Source organism: Onychostruthus taczanowskii, unplaced genomic scaffold, assembly GCF_017590055.1.
Source record: "Onychostruthus taczanowskii isolate IOZ18803 unplaced genomic scaffold, ASM1759005v1 scaffold77, whole genome shotgun sequence".
Classification (NCBI taxonomy): Eukaryota; Metazoa; Chordata; class Aves; order Passeriformes; family Passeridae; genus Onychostruthus; species Onychostruthus taczanowskii.
The window spans coordinates 4,993,554-5,009,720 of NW_024505561.1; the positions used below are offsets into that span (position 1 = coordinate 4,993,554).

At 37.3% G+C, this 16,167-nt stretch overlaps 1 protein-coding gene across 1 annotated transcript in view; it reads right to left on the reverse strand.

The window, feature by feature from the left end:
* Positions 1 to 229: 229 nt before the first annotated feature.
* Positions 230 to 16,167, reverse strand: part of TMTC4 (transmembrane O-mannosyltransferase targeting cadherins 4) — a 54,034-nt gene continuing 38,096 nt past the window's right edge. The window contains exons 12-18 of the mRNA XM_041423371.1: positions 12,199 to 12,278; positions 11,919 to 12,026; positions 11,656 to 11,797; positions 10,859 to 10,973; positions 10,273 to 10,385; positions 3,955 to 4,024; positions 230 to 3,436 (exon numbers count right to left, since the gene is read on the reverse strand). Of these exons, the coding sequence (XP_041279305.1) occupies positions 3,285 to 3,436; positions 3,955 to 4,024; positions 10,273 to 10,385; positions 10,859 to 10,973; positions 11,656 to 11,797; positions 11,919 to 12,026; positions 12,199 to 12,278 (780 nt within the window). The 3' untranslated portion in view covers positions 230 to 3,284. The remainder of the gene's footprint in view (positions 3,437 to 3,954; positions 4,025 to 10,272; positions 10,386 to 10,858; positions 10,974 to 11,655; positions 11,798 to 11,918; positions 12,027 to 12,198; positions 12,279 to 16,167) is intronic.

The following is a 16,167-nucleotide window of genomic DNA, read 5'->3' on the forward strand; positions in this document are numbered from 1 at the left end:
CCTTAGCTACCCTTTGAAGTTAGTGAATACGAATATCTCCTTCAAGTATGACTTCTCACATCCTAAAGATTTTTTTTTTTTTCTCCAGTGACTATAAAGAGAAACTAGGATGAATAGTTTAGATACAGGTATCTCAAATATGAAGGAAAAGGTTCCCCATGAATAGGCCAAATATTTTTAACAAACCATTCAAAAGTATTATAGATTTTTATTTCTTAGTGCCCATAAACACACACACAACCCACATCTCTAAAGTTTAAATACTATGAAATTAAATAACAGGAAACTTCATGTACATGTCATTGGTCTAAAAACAATAAAGACATACAATCAGGGAACTCCACTGGAAGATTTTGGTGAAAAGAGACTAACATCCATAGCAGTCATTGTGACTATTTTCTTGACTCCAGTCTGTGCATTAAATCATTCTGTTTTATCTTCTCAGAACTGTATTTGAGCAAGTAATCGTTAAAAAAAAAAAAAAAAGGCTTTGTAATTTCCCTAGAGAATCAACAAGCCAACTGATAAGAAAACTTTAATCTTCTAGAATTAGCAATGGGAAAAAAATCCAGCATGCTGGAAAGATAGGCAATATTTGTAATTACAGCTATGTACAAGCCCACTTTTTCTTAATCTTTTTCTCTTTGAAGTGTTCTGCACTGTTCCAGGAGTCAGTTATGAGGTATGAAAAACAATAAAAAGGTTAACATTATAACCATTTTAATAAAAACCACTGCACTGTTTGCACTTTCAAAATATTTCTGAAAATAACGTAAAAAAATATTTTGTATTCTTAAAAGTCTTAAGGAAGTTTTTATTACAAAAGCAGTCATCTTTGTGGCTTCTTCCAAACACAATTCTGCCTCAACATTAAACTCAGACATATGGGTATGCTTCATATTACCATCATACAAATAATCACATTGAATTTCTATAGCAGTAAATATTATATAAAACAAATAAACCCTCACAAAAACATATACAGGTAGCCAGAAAAATTATGTTGTCTGTACTGAAAAGTAAACACTATTTTCAAACACTAACAAAACATCCAAATTGTTTGTCAGTCTCTTCTGTCTTAAGACTCTTGAATAGAAGGACTTCCACAGAGGAATTTCTACAACTTTGGTTTATAATGACCGAGAAAAAGTTTGTCCCTCATACATAATATTGATCTAGTGGATGTCTTTAAAGCTGATATGGAAAGCAACAGGGAAAACTACACATTGTGGACTTTATGATGAGAATAATAATTTAAACTCAGGATGTCATATTCCAAATATACAGAAAATACATGATTATAGTAAACATATTTATCTTCTGCTATAAATTAGCTCATCCAGCCAGATCCCTACTCTTTAATTCCTCATGACTGAAGAAGCTATGTGTTCTCTCTATGTGATGAATAGTAGGCTCTGTATGGAAAGCCTTAAGAACCTGCTGCTTGTACTGAAGGGTGTATCTATTTAAGCACCTTTCAGATACAAAAGTTGGTACTAAGCTAGGCTGGTCATTGCAAGATGATTAGCCATACTGGTGCAGTGCTCCGCTTACCAGATACTTATCAAAGAGCATGCTTGGATCATATTCAGAAAAAAACTTCTGAAAATTTTGTCCAGAAAGCAGAAGAAATGGAAACAACTGCCACGGCTTTGTATCCTATGAAAATTAATTAGTCCCACTGAGAAACAGGCTATACCTGTAGGAGAGGAGCACACATACATGCCTCTGGCACCACAACTAAAAGCAGTATGTAGCCATGTTCATTTGTTCAAAGCCAAATTTGTGGACAGCACCACACTGCCACAGCCTTGCTGGCTAGTTCTGCAGTTAGTGTGGCAAAAATAATGCACTGAAGTGTCTGCATGACTTATAGTACCCGAGCTAGCTTTGATCATACTGTGCTGATCAATTTCTCCCAGGGGACATGGATGGCAAGAATAAAGGAGTATGAAAAGACAGGTGAAGTTCCCTAGCTTTCATATCCAATAGCAAACTTCCAGTCTTAAACAAACAAAACTAAACATCTCAAAAAACCCCAAAGAAACTGGAAAAACCAACCACCAGCAAATAAACAGACGTGTGACTACTTCCTAAAGCAGGAATGTAAATATATAGTACATGACAAACAACTCTGGACAGCCAGAGTTCAAATGTGTATTAAAGCATAGCCCCTTTTGAGAGGTAACATGGTATCAACATAAACCACCTCTGAATCATCCGACATTGATGTGCTCAGTTTATGCATTAACAGCTATGCTTATTTATCTGCCCCTTCAGCAAACACATGAGCCATGGGAGACAAAGGTGAAGCCAAGTTCTTTCAGGTAACAGATCAACAGCCAAGGTCAGGTCTTCTGCACAGTTACTGTTCCACAGAAGTTCTCTCTTTATTCCCCAGCAATATAGCAGCTCAAAGGTGTAATGTCCTTAACCAGAAAGCACTGAATTGCCTGAGAATACAGCAATTAGCTCCTACAGACAGTATACTGTACTTAAACCACTGACCTGCCACAGGAGCTAAAGCAATTCTGACTTCTTGTCCATGTTGTCTGTGGTTGATGAGGCTGCCTGCGAGACCAGAAACTCTACCTGACTCTGTTGCTTCACCTTTTTTTCATTAGCTGCTTGCTAAAATCTCTATCTTCATCCAACAGTATTTTCTACACTCAAGCATACCTGAGCAGTATACTGGCTGACAGACATTTATGGTCAAATCCTTGCCCTTATTTACTCCTGTACAAATCTGACACTTCACAGGCTGGAGAGAGAAATGAGCATAAGGGCTTAACCCAAATTATATGAGTAGACTGATGTGCTGGAGAGAATTCATTCTTCCACTGGCTCTGCAGGACTGGCACTGGAGGGCAGTAATAAAACTGAAGTGGACAGATATTCTTCATACTTGAAAAGATCAGGATTTAAACAGGAAATTGCACTTTTAAGTATCACTTTCATAAATAAAACTGCCTCCTGCTATTCATCCCGCTACTAAAAAGTCAGATGAAGATATCAAATTACACATGTATGCTGTGAAATTCCATCTGCATTGCTTTCATATACCTATAAAATGTTCTAATGGAATTTAAAAGCAGTTCAAGTAAAAATAAAATGATCCCTCAAGCTGAAATGTTAGGATCTGTAGGAGGGCAAAACTGGACATTCAAGTGTGCGGTGCTGGTGGCGTTGTTTTTGAGAAATGATGACTGAAGCCTGTACATGGTCAAAAGTACCCATGTAACAGCAGTTGTAAACAACATGCACGGGCAACCTGAAAAGGAACATCAGGCACCGCCTTTCTTTTGCAACTGCTCCAGTTTTCTTCTTAAGAGGTTGTAGTTTTCCTTAGTTCCTGGTGCCATGGGATCAAGCTTCAGAGAGACTTCATAGTGCTTCTTCGCCAAGTCAAGGTTTCCCCAGCGATGATAAAGCACAGCTGGAACATCAATGGGGAATTTCGTTAGCAATATTGTTGAATAATGTACAATCTTGCCAATCACTTGGAGAACAACATTGAGGTATTTGTTTCCAGAGAGGGTCTGTCACTGGCTGGTGGCACAGTAGCTGCTTGTTCTGTTGCCAAATGCAGGAGCAAAGCCTGGGAGCAGAACTGGCATGGGAATGATGAAGGAATGAATTACAATGGAGCCATAAATGGCAGCTCTTATCTGGTGAGCTCATTGCGGGTTACAAGCACAGCATAAATGAACCAATTTGCAGACACTAAAGTGCAGCTACCTCTGGGCTGGATTTTGCAGCCCTCTTGATCTGTCATATCGTGTGACAGCTTTTCTGGCTTTAGTGCCTTGTTCTTCTGGCTGGCAGTTCTTCTAGAAAGTAAAATAGAAATCTGCCCAGCAGAAAGAAGGCGCAAAAGATTGCTTTTTCTTTTTAAACACAATGAATTTGAAGCAAATAAACAATACAGCTGATAAGATTTAGAAAGGCTCTTACCCAAATTACCGTGATAGCTGGCAGCATTTGGATTGGCTTTAATTGCCTTGAGGAACAAAGCTTCAGATTCCTGAATAATTTAAAATAACAAGTCATCAGGGAACTCCATTCTCATATATATAAAACAATGCCAAATTTACCCACCACTGTGATTACAAACCTTCCAAAACTATGCCATATCTATACGATACCACCATACAAATATCCTAAACCTGCCTGATCTGTAGCTCAGGTGGCTACAGCCCCCATGAAACCAAAAATAATACTGTAAATAAGTGTCGTGTTTTCACAGGCTGCTCTTATTTTAGCAGAAATTTATTAAGTACTAGTGAACTTTGCTCTTTACCTAAAGTACCTTTTTTTATTTGTTATAGTATTTTCAAACATTACCTGCTGAAGTTTTCCCTACTTACGCAATCAAATTAAGGAAATGTAATTTGGTATCTAAGCAAACTGCTTATAGACACTTGTTCCTTTTACAATAGTTTTAACATTAAAAATAGGGGCATTCCAGTAAATCTCTTTCAAACAGATGTTTCAGTGTGGTTCCCAATGAAGAGTAGCTGAGTATCTTTTACTTAAAAAAGCATGCCAAATCTTATCATGCCACGCAACATCCTTCACATTTTCCTCACCAGTTATCTTCTCTCTATTAGTGTTTTACAACATGTACTCTTAAGACTTGATATCTGAGTTCCTCTTAGAAAACCTCAGGTCCTTCACCTAATATTCAGAGAATAATTTACTGCTAAATTTATTCTCTAATTAAAACAATTCTGTTTTTCCAAACTAGCTGCTAATATTGATACTTTTTTCCCAGAGCATATTTCCTGCAGAAATTTAAAAACTCACATCCTGGCCAATACAAATGGAGCATATTTACTCGCTGACATGCAAGTTTAGATACTTGAGAGCAAATTTTACATAGATTTCTATGCTGTGCTGTGCTTTAGGGAAAGTTGTTCATTCAGTTTCAATGCAAATGACCTAAAGATAAAATTACCTCAAAGTGGTAGGCTTCCATCTGAATGCACATACTTGCTGTCTGAGGTATGTGAGAACAGTAACATGGAGAAAAGTCCTTTCCTTTGTGCTAAGCTTTCACTGCTTAAAATAAATCACAGGCTCTACTGAAAAAGAAAGCCTGTCAGCCAGATTTTTGGTTCCACCATCTTCTCATGTCAAGCATGAAATAACTCTCTGTAAGGGTCCCTTCAGGGGAAAAGAAATTTCTGATGTCAAGATTGAGTCACTCAGTTCTGAGTGACTTAAGAGCCTCCCCATATGTCCAAATTCAAACCCAAACTAAAAGCATTGCTGAGCACAGCTGAGGCTGCCATTCTCAATCCAGGAGAGACTCATGCAGAAAGTGCCTTCATCGCCACAGATCAAGGAATTACAAACCCCAGGGTTCTCTGAGCTAGGCCAATCTATGAAGATGATGAGGGGACTAGAGCATCTTTCACGAGGAAAGGCAGAAGGAGCTGGGCCTGCTCAGCCTCAAGAAGAGATGACTGAGAGGGGACCTTGTCAGTGTCTAAGTATCTGAAGGGAGGGTGCCAAAAGGATGGATCCAGGCTCTTCTCATTCATGCCATGCAACAGCACAAGAGGCAACGAGCAGCAACTGATGCACGGGAAGTTCCACCTGAACATGAGGAAGAACTTCTTTACTGTTCAGGTGACAGACCACAGGAGGAGACTGACCAGAGAAGTTGTGCCGTGTCCTTCCCTGGAGGTATTCAAAACTTGCTTGGGTGCAATTCTGTGCAACCTGCTCTAGGTGAACCTGCTCTAGCAGGAGGTTGGATGAGACCATCTCCAGAGGTCCCTTCCAACCACAACTATTCTGTGATTCTGATATTGTTTCAGGACAAGGAATATTTGGACAGGAGTTAACAAGGGGAACCAGATACCTGCAAATTTACTTTGATAGTGCAAGTTTTAGCATTGCTTTCCTATGGCATGAGCAGTTGCTCCAGCATTCTCGTATCCACACTATTAAAGTCCCTGGATGCACTGGTCTTTTTGAAACCCATACTGTTTAGTGATTTCATTCGTATTTTGGATGATGGGACTGAATGCAATTTCAAAACTTTACAGATAGCACCTAACAGGAGGGAGTGAGAAATACATTGGAAGGGAGAACAGCTATTTTGAGGGACTTGGGCAGGACAGAGAAACAGACTAGCAGGAATCACAGAATGGTTGAGGCTGGAATGGACCTTTGGTGGCCATGTGATTTTTATAAGCACTTCTGAGACCACACCTGTAGTATGTGTTCAGGCTGGGGGTCTCCATTACAAGAAAGACACAAACATACTCCAGTGAGTCTTGCAGAAAGCCACCAAAATGGTACAGGGCTGGAGCACAAGATGTGCAAAGACCAGCTGAGAGAACTGTATCTTTTCAGCCTTCGGGAGAGAAGATGAAGGTGGCTGCCTATAACTACCCGATGAGATAATACAGAGAAGAGGGAAACAGACTCTTCTCACATGTCTGTGAGATGGGATGAGACATAATGGATGCAAACTGGCATACAAGAAATTCCAATTAAAGGAAACATCAATTTTTTTAATCATAAAGTTGGTCAAGCATTGAAAGATGCTGTTGAGAGAGGTTATAGAATCTCTATTGACAGAGATATTCAGGATTCAATTGGAACTGGCACTGGTTTGGGTTAGGGGTTGGACTAGATGACCTCTGGCTGTCATTTCCAGGCAAAATTATTCCATGATTTCCATGTTTCTCAGTCACCTGAGAAACATACTGAGACTCAAAAATTTGGCAAGTGGTGCAAGATAACCTCCTCTTTTCATACAACTCTCAAATCCTAAAAATCAACAGTGGATTGGCATTTGAAAGCATGCAGTAATTTCAAGTCCCACAAAGTTTAGTATTTTGGTCTAGTAAATCTCTTTTTTCCTCACTGGGCAGGTTAACAGCAATCAAAATGAAAGATATACTGACCACTTAAATCAGCCTTATGCCTAAAAGTTGCCACCTACACAGAGGAGCACCTAATGTACAGACTTGCATCCTTTCACTGCTGAAGGACAATGGGATAACACGTGCAATGTGCTTCCAGGTAACTTACTGAAATAGATATTCAAGAGCTGGCTGCCATTATCATGCATCTTCAGCTCCATACTGAGAATATTTTTATCACCACTACTTTGCTCAGCAGCTAGTAGAAGCATAGTGGTTGTTTAAAGGCTATTTAAGGCGCATCATATTCATATTACTGTGGATATATGGAGTAAATATCCCTTCCAGTACATCAGTGGTATTTCAAATCGCTGCATCTTGCCAAATCTTCAAGTGTTGCCAAGAAACTTGCAGCTTGCATATAGCAAAGGCTTGGGGTAAGCACACTGCATTCCATCTGCTGCCAAGGCCACAAAATTGTAGTCTGGCTTTATTTCAAATACAAAAAATGCTGAATGGTTTCAATTTATTGCACTTTTTACAGAAAAAGCATAGATATATATGTAACAAAAATATAGCACACATCTTTTTCAAAGAACTAAAGATAGCTTGGTTCTTCATCAATTGAGATAAGAACAAGCATTCTGTTGGTGTAACAGATGTTAATTGAAAAACCCAAACAAAACCACAGAACAGCTCATCCTTTATGTGCTTTTCTCTCTGGAACAATAAATCATTCATCACTAGATACAAACATAAAATAAAGGGCTATCTTTTTTATTTTTTGTGATGTAGGAAACCTATTTTCTGCTGAAAATCAATGTGCATTTGAAACTGAAGGAGAATGTTGTGTGCTTATTGGAAGGAGGAGAATTTTGCGTGCTTATTGGAAGGAAATCTCCCACAACATAATAAAACCTTTTTTACTCCATGTCTTTTAAAATAAGAGATAACAAAAAACCTCAGAACAAATCTTCCTGTGCAACAACAGAGCCAACATAGTAGCAACTTTTATACAGACACATAATGAGTAACCTAATAAATTAAATGCCTGAGGTTATACAACACATCAGACACAGCCCGGCAGCACTCTGAAAATTACCTCCATCACCTTGACAGTCTCCATCCCCCGTTCCTCCCCTCCAATTCCATTCAATAAAAATCCTTGAAGAGCCATCCACTTCTCTATTTTTACATGGTGAGGAGGTGGACAAGAAATCTGAATTTTTCATGCTTTTTTTTTGTCAGTAAGCATTCTCCCATTACAAACAAATCTGTATCTCCTCTTGCCAGCCAATGCCAAATACAGCTGCTGAGAGCATAACCTTTGTGAGTCCTCTTTCCAATTCCCTTAATTTGCTCTCCCTGTTATAACTCATCAGTTTTTAGTGACTAGTTAAGCACAAAACTACTACTCCATATTAAACTATTAAAACACTCACTGGCACCCTGCTTTTTTTTTTTTTTTCCTGGGCTCCACTATTCCTTTTGCTTTTTTCAGACTGTGGACTTAAAAGCTGCACTTTCCCCTACTCTTATTTCTACATTGTCTCCAACACTTTCTCCTGTAGCATAATAACCTTTCAGAGCTGGCAATCAAAACCACTATCTTCTTTTTTATTTTTTAAATCCACTAAGACAGACTTGTCTCTCCTACACCTGGAAAAAATTTCTAGCTCATTTTCAACTTGTTTTCAACTTGTTTTTTCAACTTTATTTCATTATAAATTCTCTGTATTCTGTCATGCTACATATTCTCCCTGATGAATGACTATAAAATCCTCTATTCTTCCACAGGCCTGACTCACCAAAATAATTCTAGCAATTACCTCCTCCATAATCTCATATCTTATGCATTCTGGATGTTAATTTGTATCATTCTGGAACTTTGTTAAAGCAACCTAAAATATGTATTTATAACAGTCTCAGGTGGAGAGAGAAAAGAATTAGTGTCCAGCCAGTCTAGAAAAACAGTAACAGGGTGCTCAACAGCATCACTAACACAAACAAAAGCCAGTGCTGGGTTGTCACAGGTCCTGGCCTCACATGTGAGCAGGTCAGGACTGCACAGCTGGTCAGTACTGTAAAAATATAAGTGGTCACAGTAACTACTGGACAGATGTATCTGTTTGGAGAATCATGGACTTATTAAAGTTGGAAAAGACCTTTAAGATCACAAGGCCTAACTGTAAACCCCACACCACCAGCATGTTCACCATTAAACCGTGTCCTCAAGTGCCACATCCATACATTTTTTTGAACTTCACTATCACTATCACTATCACTTCCAGGGATAGTGACTCCACCACTTCCCTGGGCAATCTGGTCCAATGTTTTACAACCCCTTTTGTGAAAAAAAAATTCCTGATATCTAATCTAAACCTTTCCTGGTGCAACTTAGGCAATTTCCTCCTGACAAGTTTCATATTGTACAATCTTCTTACTTTGTATGTAAATGAGGATGTTCCTGCAGTGCTGTTAACATTATCACTATCAAAAAGACATCAAACCCCTTAAAAGCCTAAAAAAACTGAAAAAAGGTTCAGTAAATTATGTTTTCCTAAGGAACACCAAGGACTTGATTATTAATTTGTCCCTATCACATACATAAATCACTGATTATAGAGTCAATTTAAACAACTAACTATATTAAATGTGTATGATTTATTCTCTGTCATATAAGCTTATCATCTGATACAATTCCCTTTGGAAAACAAGTCATCCTCATCAGTTTCATTACATTTACTACTTGCAAATAAAGGGAGCTAATGCTGAGGTACCACTCACAGGCTGGTCCACTGTATCCAAGAGGAAGTTCAATACATTGAGCAATGCATGTACTTTCTCTCATAGCATTCTGAAGATCACCCAGGTATCCCATCCTCAGTCTGGGATGAACAAACTTGTGTTACTATATTTTAGATTGTGTCTGAGGCAAAAAGGCTAGAAGTCTTATCTATATATGTACACATTCACAGAATACATAGCAAAAGCACAAGGATTAGCCTGTCCCATCTAATTTGAGTTCCTGAAATAAGGTCTCTAATTCAATGCAGGCTCTCCTCCTCGGCAGTGAAGCAACACAAAACCCTAACTGCCCTCTAGTGTGCTTAAGAGCCTATTTCTCTCCACTGACCACTGACATAGTGTAGGGCAGCAACATTTGTAACCCAGGCATCTAAAATAAGGAGGGATAAGCTAAAGACAGAAGCACACACCAATACTGTGGTAGAAAGGGGCACTGAAACGTTTTAAACAGATTATCTAAGTCATAGTCCACAATGATCTCCTCAAATGGTTTCTACAAAAAAAGTCGATGGAGTTAAATTAAGGCAAAAATCCCAACTAAACAAACCCAAAGCCCTAAAGTCAAAAAGCTCTAGTTACCTACCTTATATTTTTGTGATTTCCCCAGTACATTAGCCAAGGAAAACATAAGGGAATGATCATTAGGTATTAATTCCAGGGCTTCTCTTCCAACTGCTTCTGCTTGAGCTAGATTGCCTGGAAGCCCAGGTGGCAGAAAAAGAGAAGGCATGTTTCAACACAGCCTTAGTTCATGCTGCAAGCACACATATTTTACAAATAGCTGACTGCATAATTTTGTAGAGAAAACCAGGTATCACACACACACAAGTGTAAAATGCTGCAGACTAGTGCAACAGAGTATCTTCATTTTGTTTCCAACAGAGAACACCTTCAGAAGAACAAGAAAGCAGAGATTAAAGAGTTCTGGAATTTATAATACAAACATGCTTGCACAGTGATGGCATTTTAAGTAAGTATCAGAAATTCAATTTGTGGGTTGGATTTCAAGTGATGCTTTAAAATCACCAAGTCAGAAGGCATTCTTCTATTATTAGAGGGTGTCTGGGTAGCCAGAGAAGAGGTACAGATCCTTTTAGATAAAAACAGGTAAAGGTTTAGGTTTTTCTAGACACTGAATTATTCATTAAAACATTCAAATAGACTTTTACCTGTGTTATCAAGCAATATTATCATATTGTTCCAGGCCAAACTGTGCTCTGGTTTCAGGACTGTAGCATTCCTCCATGCATTCAATGCATCTATATGGCGATTCAAATCTGCATACTAAAACAAAAGAAAAATCCAGTAATTTTGCTATTACTTGCGTTACTTTCCCATCATTCACTAAAGACACTAAAAAGTTGTTAATGTCTTGTCCTTTCTAGTAAGATTTCTTTTTACAGAAAAAATAAACATAATAAACATAAAAGAAATACTCTTGTAGTATGGAAGATAAGAATGCTATATACTAATTTTCCTTTCCTTTCCTCTGGAAGTGAGGCTTGTCTTCAAATATGCATGTACCAATAGAATAAGGAGAAGAAACAGCATACAATTTGGAAATCTACACAAGAGATTTAGTAAATATTTAATGTACATATTTTCAAAAATCTAATTTGAATTTTTCAGCATAGTTCTACTAGCTAACAATATTCTAAAGAATGCAAAACATCAGGAAATAATCAATAGTATCTTTTGGAAAAAAAAATTAGAATCTGTAATTTTGTTTCTACTTCTTTATATGATAAAGTAGGATTACCAAATGTTGTATGGAAGGAAGTATATTGGGAAAGCAATAGCAAAAGCTACCAAAAGCATGAAATCACCCTAAAATACAATATAAGCAAAGTGGGATAACTATCAGCTTCTAATATTACAGCAGAATTATATAAATCTATCTATATATATACATACAGAAAGACACACAGATTCCAGTCATTGCTATAATTTATTCAAAAGCACTTACCAACCGCCCTAAATTGTAGTAACAATCTGGATATTTTTTTCTGTGTTTAATTGCTGTCCAGTAGCTTTGCTCTGCCTCTTCAAACCTTCTTAAACTGTTCTGCACTATTCCTAGATTCATCCATGCAGCAGCAAAATCAGGTCTGGGAAAATTGGGAAAAAACACCAAGAGAGAAGACAATTAAGCATCTGAAGCACAAGATCTTATTGTATCATTTTGGCTCAATTGGTGCAAAACACTGCTTAGCATTGGTCTAAACATACTGTATTTGTACAGCTAAGGACAGCAACTCCTCTGCTTCATGGAGCTCATTTCTTTCTTTCAGAATATTTCCAAGGTTGTTCATGGCATGCACATATTTTGGATTCAACCTAAAATTTAAAATTTAAGAGATTATTATTATGTATGGACATGTATTAATATATGCAAATTGCTAGCTCTGCAACACTGCAGAACATGAAAATGAATACCTAAGCATTTTCTTCATGTTAAACAAGAAAGCAATTTTAGGAAAGATCATTAAAGCAGTAAAATTTCTAATACCTTACAGCTTCTCTGTAGTATTTGATTGCAGCACTTTGATTTCCTTTGTCAGCCAGGTTTTTGCCAACATTGTAGTGCACCTGAAAACACAGATGGATATTCCACCACAGTCAGATATTTTGTGGAATCAAGCAGCTAAAAATTCTTTCTCTAAAAAGAAACAGTCAGCACTTGTGTCATTCATTGCTGGCTTTTGGCGTAGGTTGATACTTAGGATTGGGTAATTCATACAATGAAGACAGTAAGACAAAATCTGAGGTACACATCAGCTTACCTATTCCAGCTATTTAAGAAAGATTATTAATTTCCTAGTTTTATAAATGAGGTCACCACACCTTTCACAAGACACTTGGTATGGAGACCTCCTGCTCTTAATTTTGTTTGTTTACCAGATAAGAGAAAGTTTGACTCAAATCAAATCTATCATAGCAGAAGGAACACTACAGCAATGTGTCAAACTTTGTTTTCATTACAGCATAAACTAGAAGAAACTCAACATTCACAAAAAACCCAAACAAAAGGTAACAGACAGGAACAATTATTATCTAAGGATAAAAATGTATCAAAGAGCATTTCTGAAATAATATATGTAGCAACATATTGAAGACTTTGCCTGTTAAAAACAGGCAATGATGAAGGAAGGATCTAGAGTTTTCAGACTACAGGGAGAAGATGCATCATTCTAATTTATGGCAAGAGTAAATAGGAATAAATACATATCAGGACAAATCTGAGTTGGAAGACATCTCAAATCCCATTTTAAGACTAATCTCAGAAGACTATGTTACCTGGCTGAAAATTACTGTGAGTACTGACTCTTGAAAAGAGATTTCTCAGCACCCAGATCAGGACTCATTATTTAGATAACTTCACTATTTGAAATTGAATTGTATATACTTCATCTAAAACAAACACATATGGTAATTTTTTCCAAACTTTGAAAATCTAATTTCAAAATGGTATACAGGAATAACTTCAGATTGAATTCCAAAAAGATCGACTCATAATGCACTTAGATAAGTCTAATTCACCTTCTGTATTCAAAAAAGGATTTTATCTGACATGTCCATTAACTGCAAAACCCTAATTGCAGTTGGCACAGTATCTGGGACCTACTGACCCAGCACACATGAGTGTTGGAGCCTAGTTGTTATGGAATTTAGTTGTTGAATTTCATCTCTATATGATGGTAACTATGCAGTAACATACCACCACCAAATAAAGTTAAGGACATTTCCCATGCTTCCTCCAATAGGTGAAAAAGTATTTTCACTGGTTTTAGGGAGAACAGAGATGCCATAAATCTTACTAAGCACACACAAAGGCAGCTCCTCACACTGTAAGATATAAAATAGCACACAAATTCAGCATCCCATAAAAGCAGTTCTAGCACAGCTTCCACAAAGAAAAACATCCTGGCACTGTGCTGTACATTCATAAAAATGTGACAAGGCCCATGGCAAAGAAGCAACAGAAAGGTACATTTACATCAAGAAACAACCAAATGAAGTTCTATTGACAGTGTCAAAAAATACAAGGAGATAGAGCAGCATTTTCCCAGGAGTCATTAAAGTAAAATGAAATACCCTGAAAGATGTTTCTCAGGACTGAATTCTATTTATATATCTCTTCCAGAAATTATTCAGAACACTAAGATTCTTACCAAATTGGATTGCTCTGATTATATATGTTGAAGTTCACATATTCAAATTTTACCCAGATAAAAGATAAATTGTGGCAACACAAAAGAAATACTTAAAGATTTTACCAAATACTGGATGTTAGCCCTTGAAGTACGTAACTTTACACTTCAGTATCAGCAAACAAAATTATATTTAACTTGATTCAATTTCATTCTTTAAGAAGCTTTACAAAATGAAATTTGACTAAAGACCAGGACAGAGCAGATGAGAAAAATCTTGGTGTACACCAACCACTCAGTCTTTCACATGTCAGCTGCCTTGTGTTAGGAAACAGCACTTCACTTTCTATTTTTCACAGGTTTTTTTTAAACATGTAGTATCTTCACATCCATTTTTTTTCCAAAAGTACCAGCAGCAAGAATATTTTTCTCATGTAAACAGAACTGTGCAGTCTGAAGAAAACTGAGAGATAACAATTCTCTCAAGTCAAAACATCAAATGAAATATTAAGTGCACATGTACATTTTGTGAACTGAACTAAAAAGATGTACTATAGTCTACTAGAACTGATTGCACAACTATTTAAATAAACTATTATCCTTTCAAATGGTATATTTCTTTTGCCCTCAGCTATAGCTCCTGTGTGAAAGGAAATGATGTTTCTATACAATACCCCCAAAAATGAAGGGCTCCTTGCTGTATGTAAGTTTTCTAATTTCCCTTCAAGTGAAATTTTAGCTTTAGCTCCTTTTAATATGGTGATGACAAAGAAAGGAAGAGCAAAAAAGTCCAAAACCAAACATATCAAAAGAAATGCCCAGCCTACTATAAACATCCAATGACAAAGCCAGTTCTGCAATGCGTTACAAGATGCGGCAACATCCTGCCCTTAAGAGCAGAAGCACCAAAGGGTTTCCAGGCACATCCAGTCATCTGAGAGGTACTTTGCCATCCAGCTGTGTCTCTCACTTCAGTGCCACGGCAGAGAGATGCCAAGGTCAGCCTTTAGCTCACTGAAGGCAGGCCTGCAGAGCTGTCCGCTGAGCACAGGGCTGTGACTCCCTTGCACAGCACGGGGACTCAGGTGCTTTCTGTGTACCAGTGGGTGGGAGGAATCTGGTCTTTAATGATGAGAGGCCAGTGAGTTGTTTAAAATTTCATCTCTAGAGGTGTGGTTCTTCTGTTTTTGACAGATATTGTGCATGCCAGTCTGGGAGGGAAGATTTTACTTTCCTGGTTAAACATTTAAGAGCCCTTCGTTATTAAACGATTAAATATTAACTGGAAGTGACGTATTACATTATACTCAGATGATCCTTTATCAATCTTAAACAGGCAATTACTTTACAGTAATAGCTCTAAAAGGAACATTTTTCAGGGATGCATAACAACACAGTATTCTCAGAAATCTAAGAGATCAGGTAAAAATACTCTAGGGTAGAACCCACTTTCTCTCAACAGGCATGTGTTGTTTAACATAACCATAGCACCAGAGCCTAGCCAAGGAATAGGCTCTATGTATTTGTCTGTTCAATACCTCAACCAACCTAAGAAGCCAGTATAAAACAGAAAAAGCGCTGCATATTATTCTGTGCCAGATATACATAGTACTTGAACTCTTATTCAAATGTTAAATTTAAACAAGGAGAGGAAAAAAAATATTTTCCTGTACAAAAATGAAATTATTGCCAGACTGAATTTTTGCTTTTGTTTTCCCTCGAAGCAGAACAGGAAGAAATTGAAATGTAATAGCACCTTCTAGGAGGTACACCCCCTCAGTTGGAGCATTACTATTATCACAAATTTTACTCTCTCTTCCTGGCTGCTGATAATCTCTTTTTCAGCAAATATGAACATTTACTGAAAAGGATGAAAGCAAAGCACAGATGTCAAAATTTCTCCAAGAACATGCAGATGCCTCTGTTCAATGCCAGCTTGTGTCATCAATCTTCTCTTCTTTCTACTACTAAAATTCTGTTTTCTAAATAATAATAAAGCTTTTTTTGGTATTCACATGTTGTTTGTGTATCTAATGTTGTCTAAAGATTCTTCTGCATGACTGTGCTTGTATACACAAAAATTGACATTTAAAATGGTGGCAAAACACTGCAAATAGCCCATATAAACACATCCCACAGCACTTTAGGTAAATTCCTGAGAAGATAATCCCTTTTTAATATAGAGCATAAAGAAAAAAAATCTCAATATCTAAAGGAAATGCCCTCTAGATCAGCTTCCTTAAGGATCAAAGACCAGATCCTCAGACAGCATTAAATCTTGTTCTGTAACAAAGAGGTTTTACAGGACCTTTTACAAAAGTATAGAA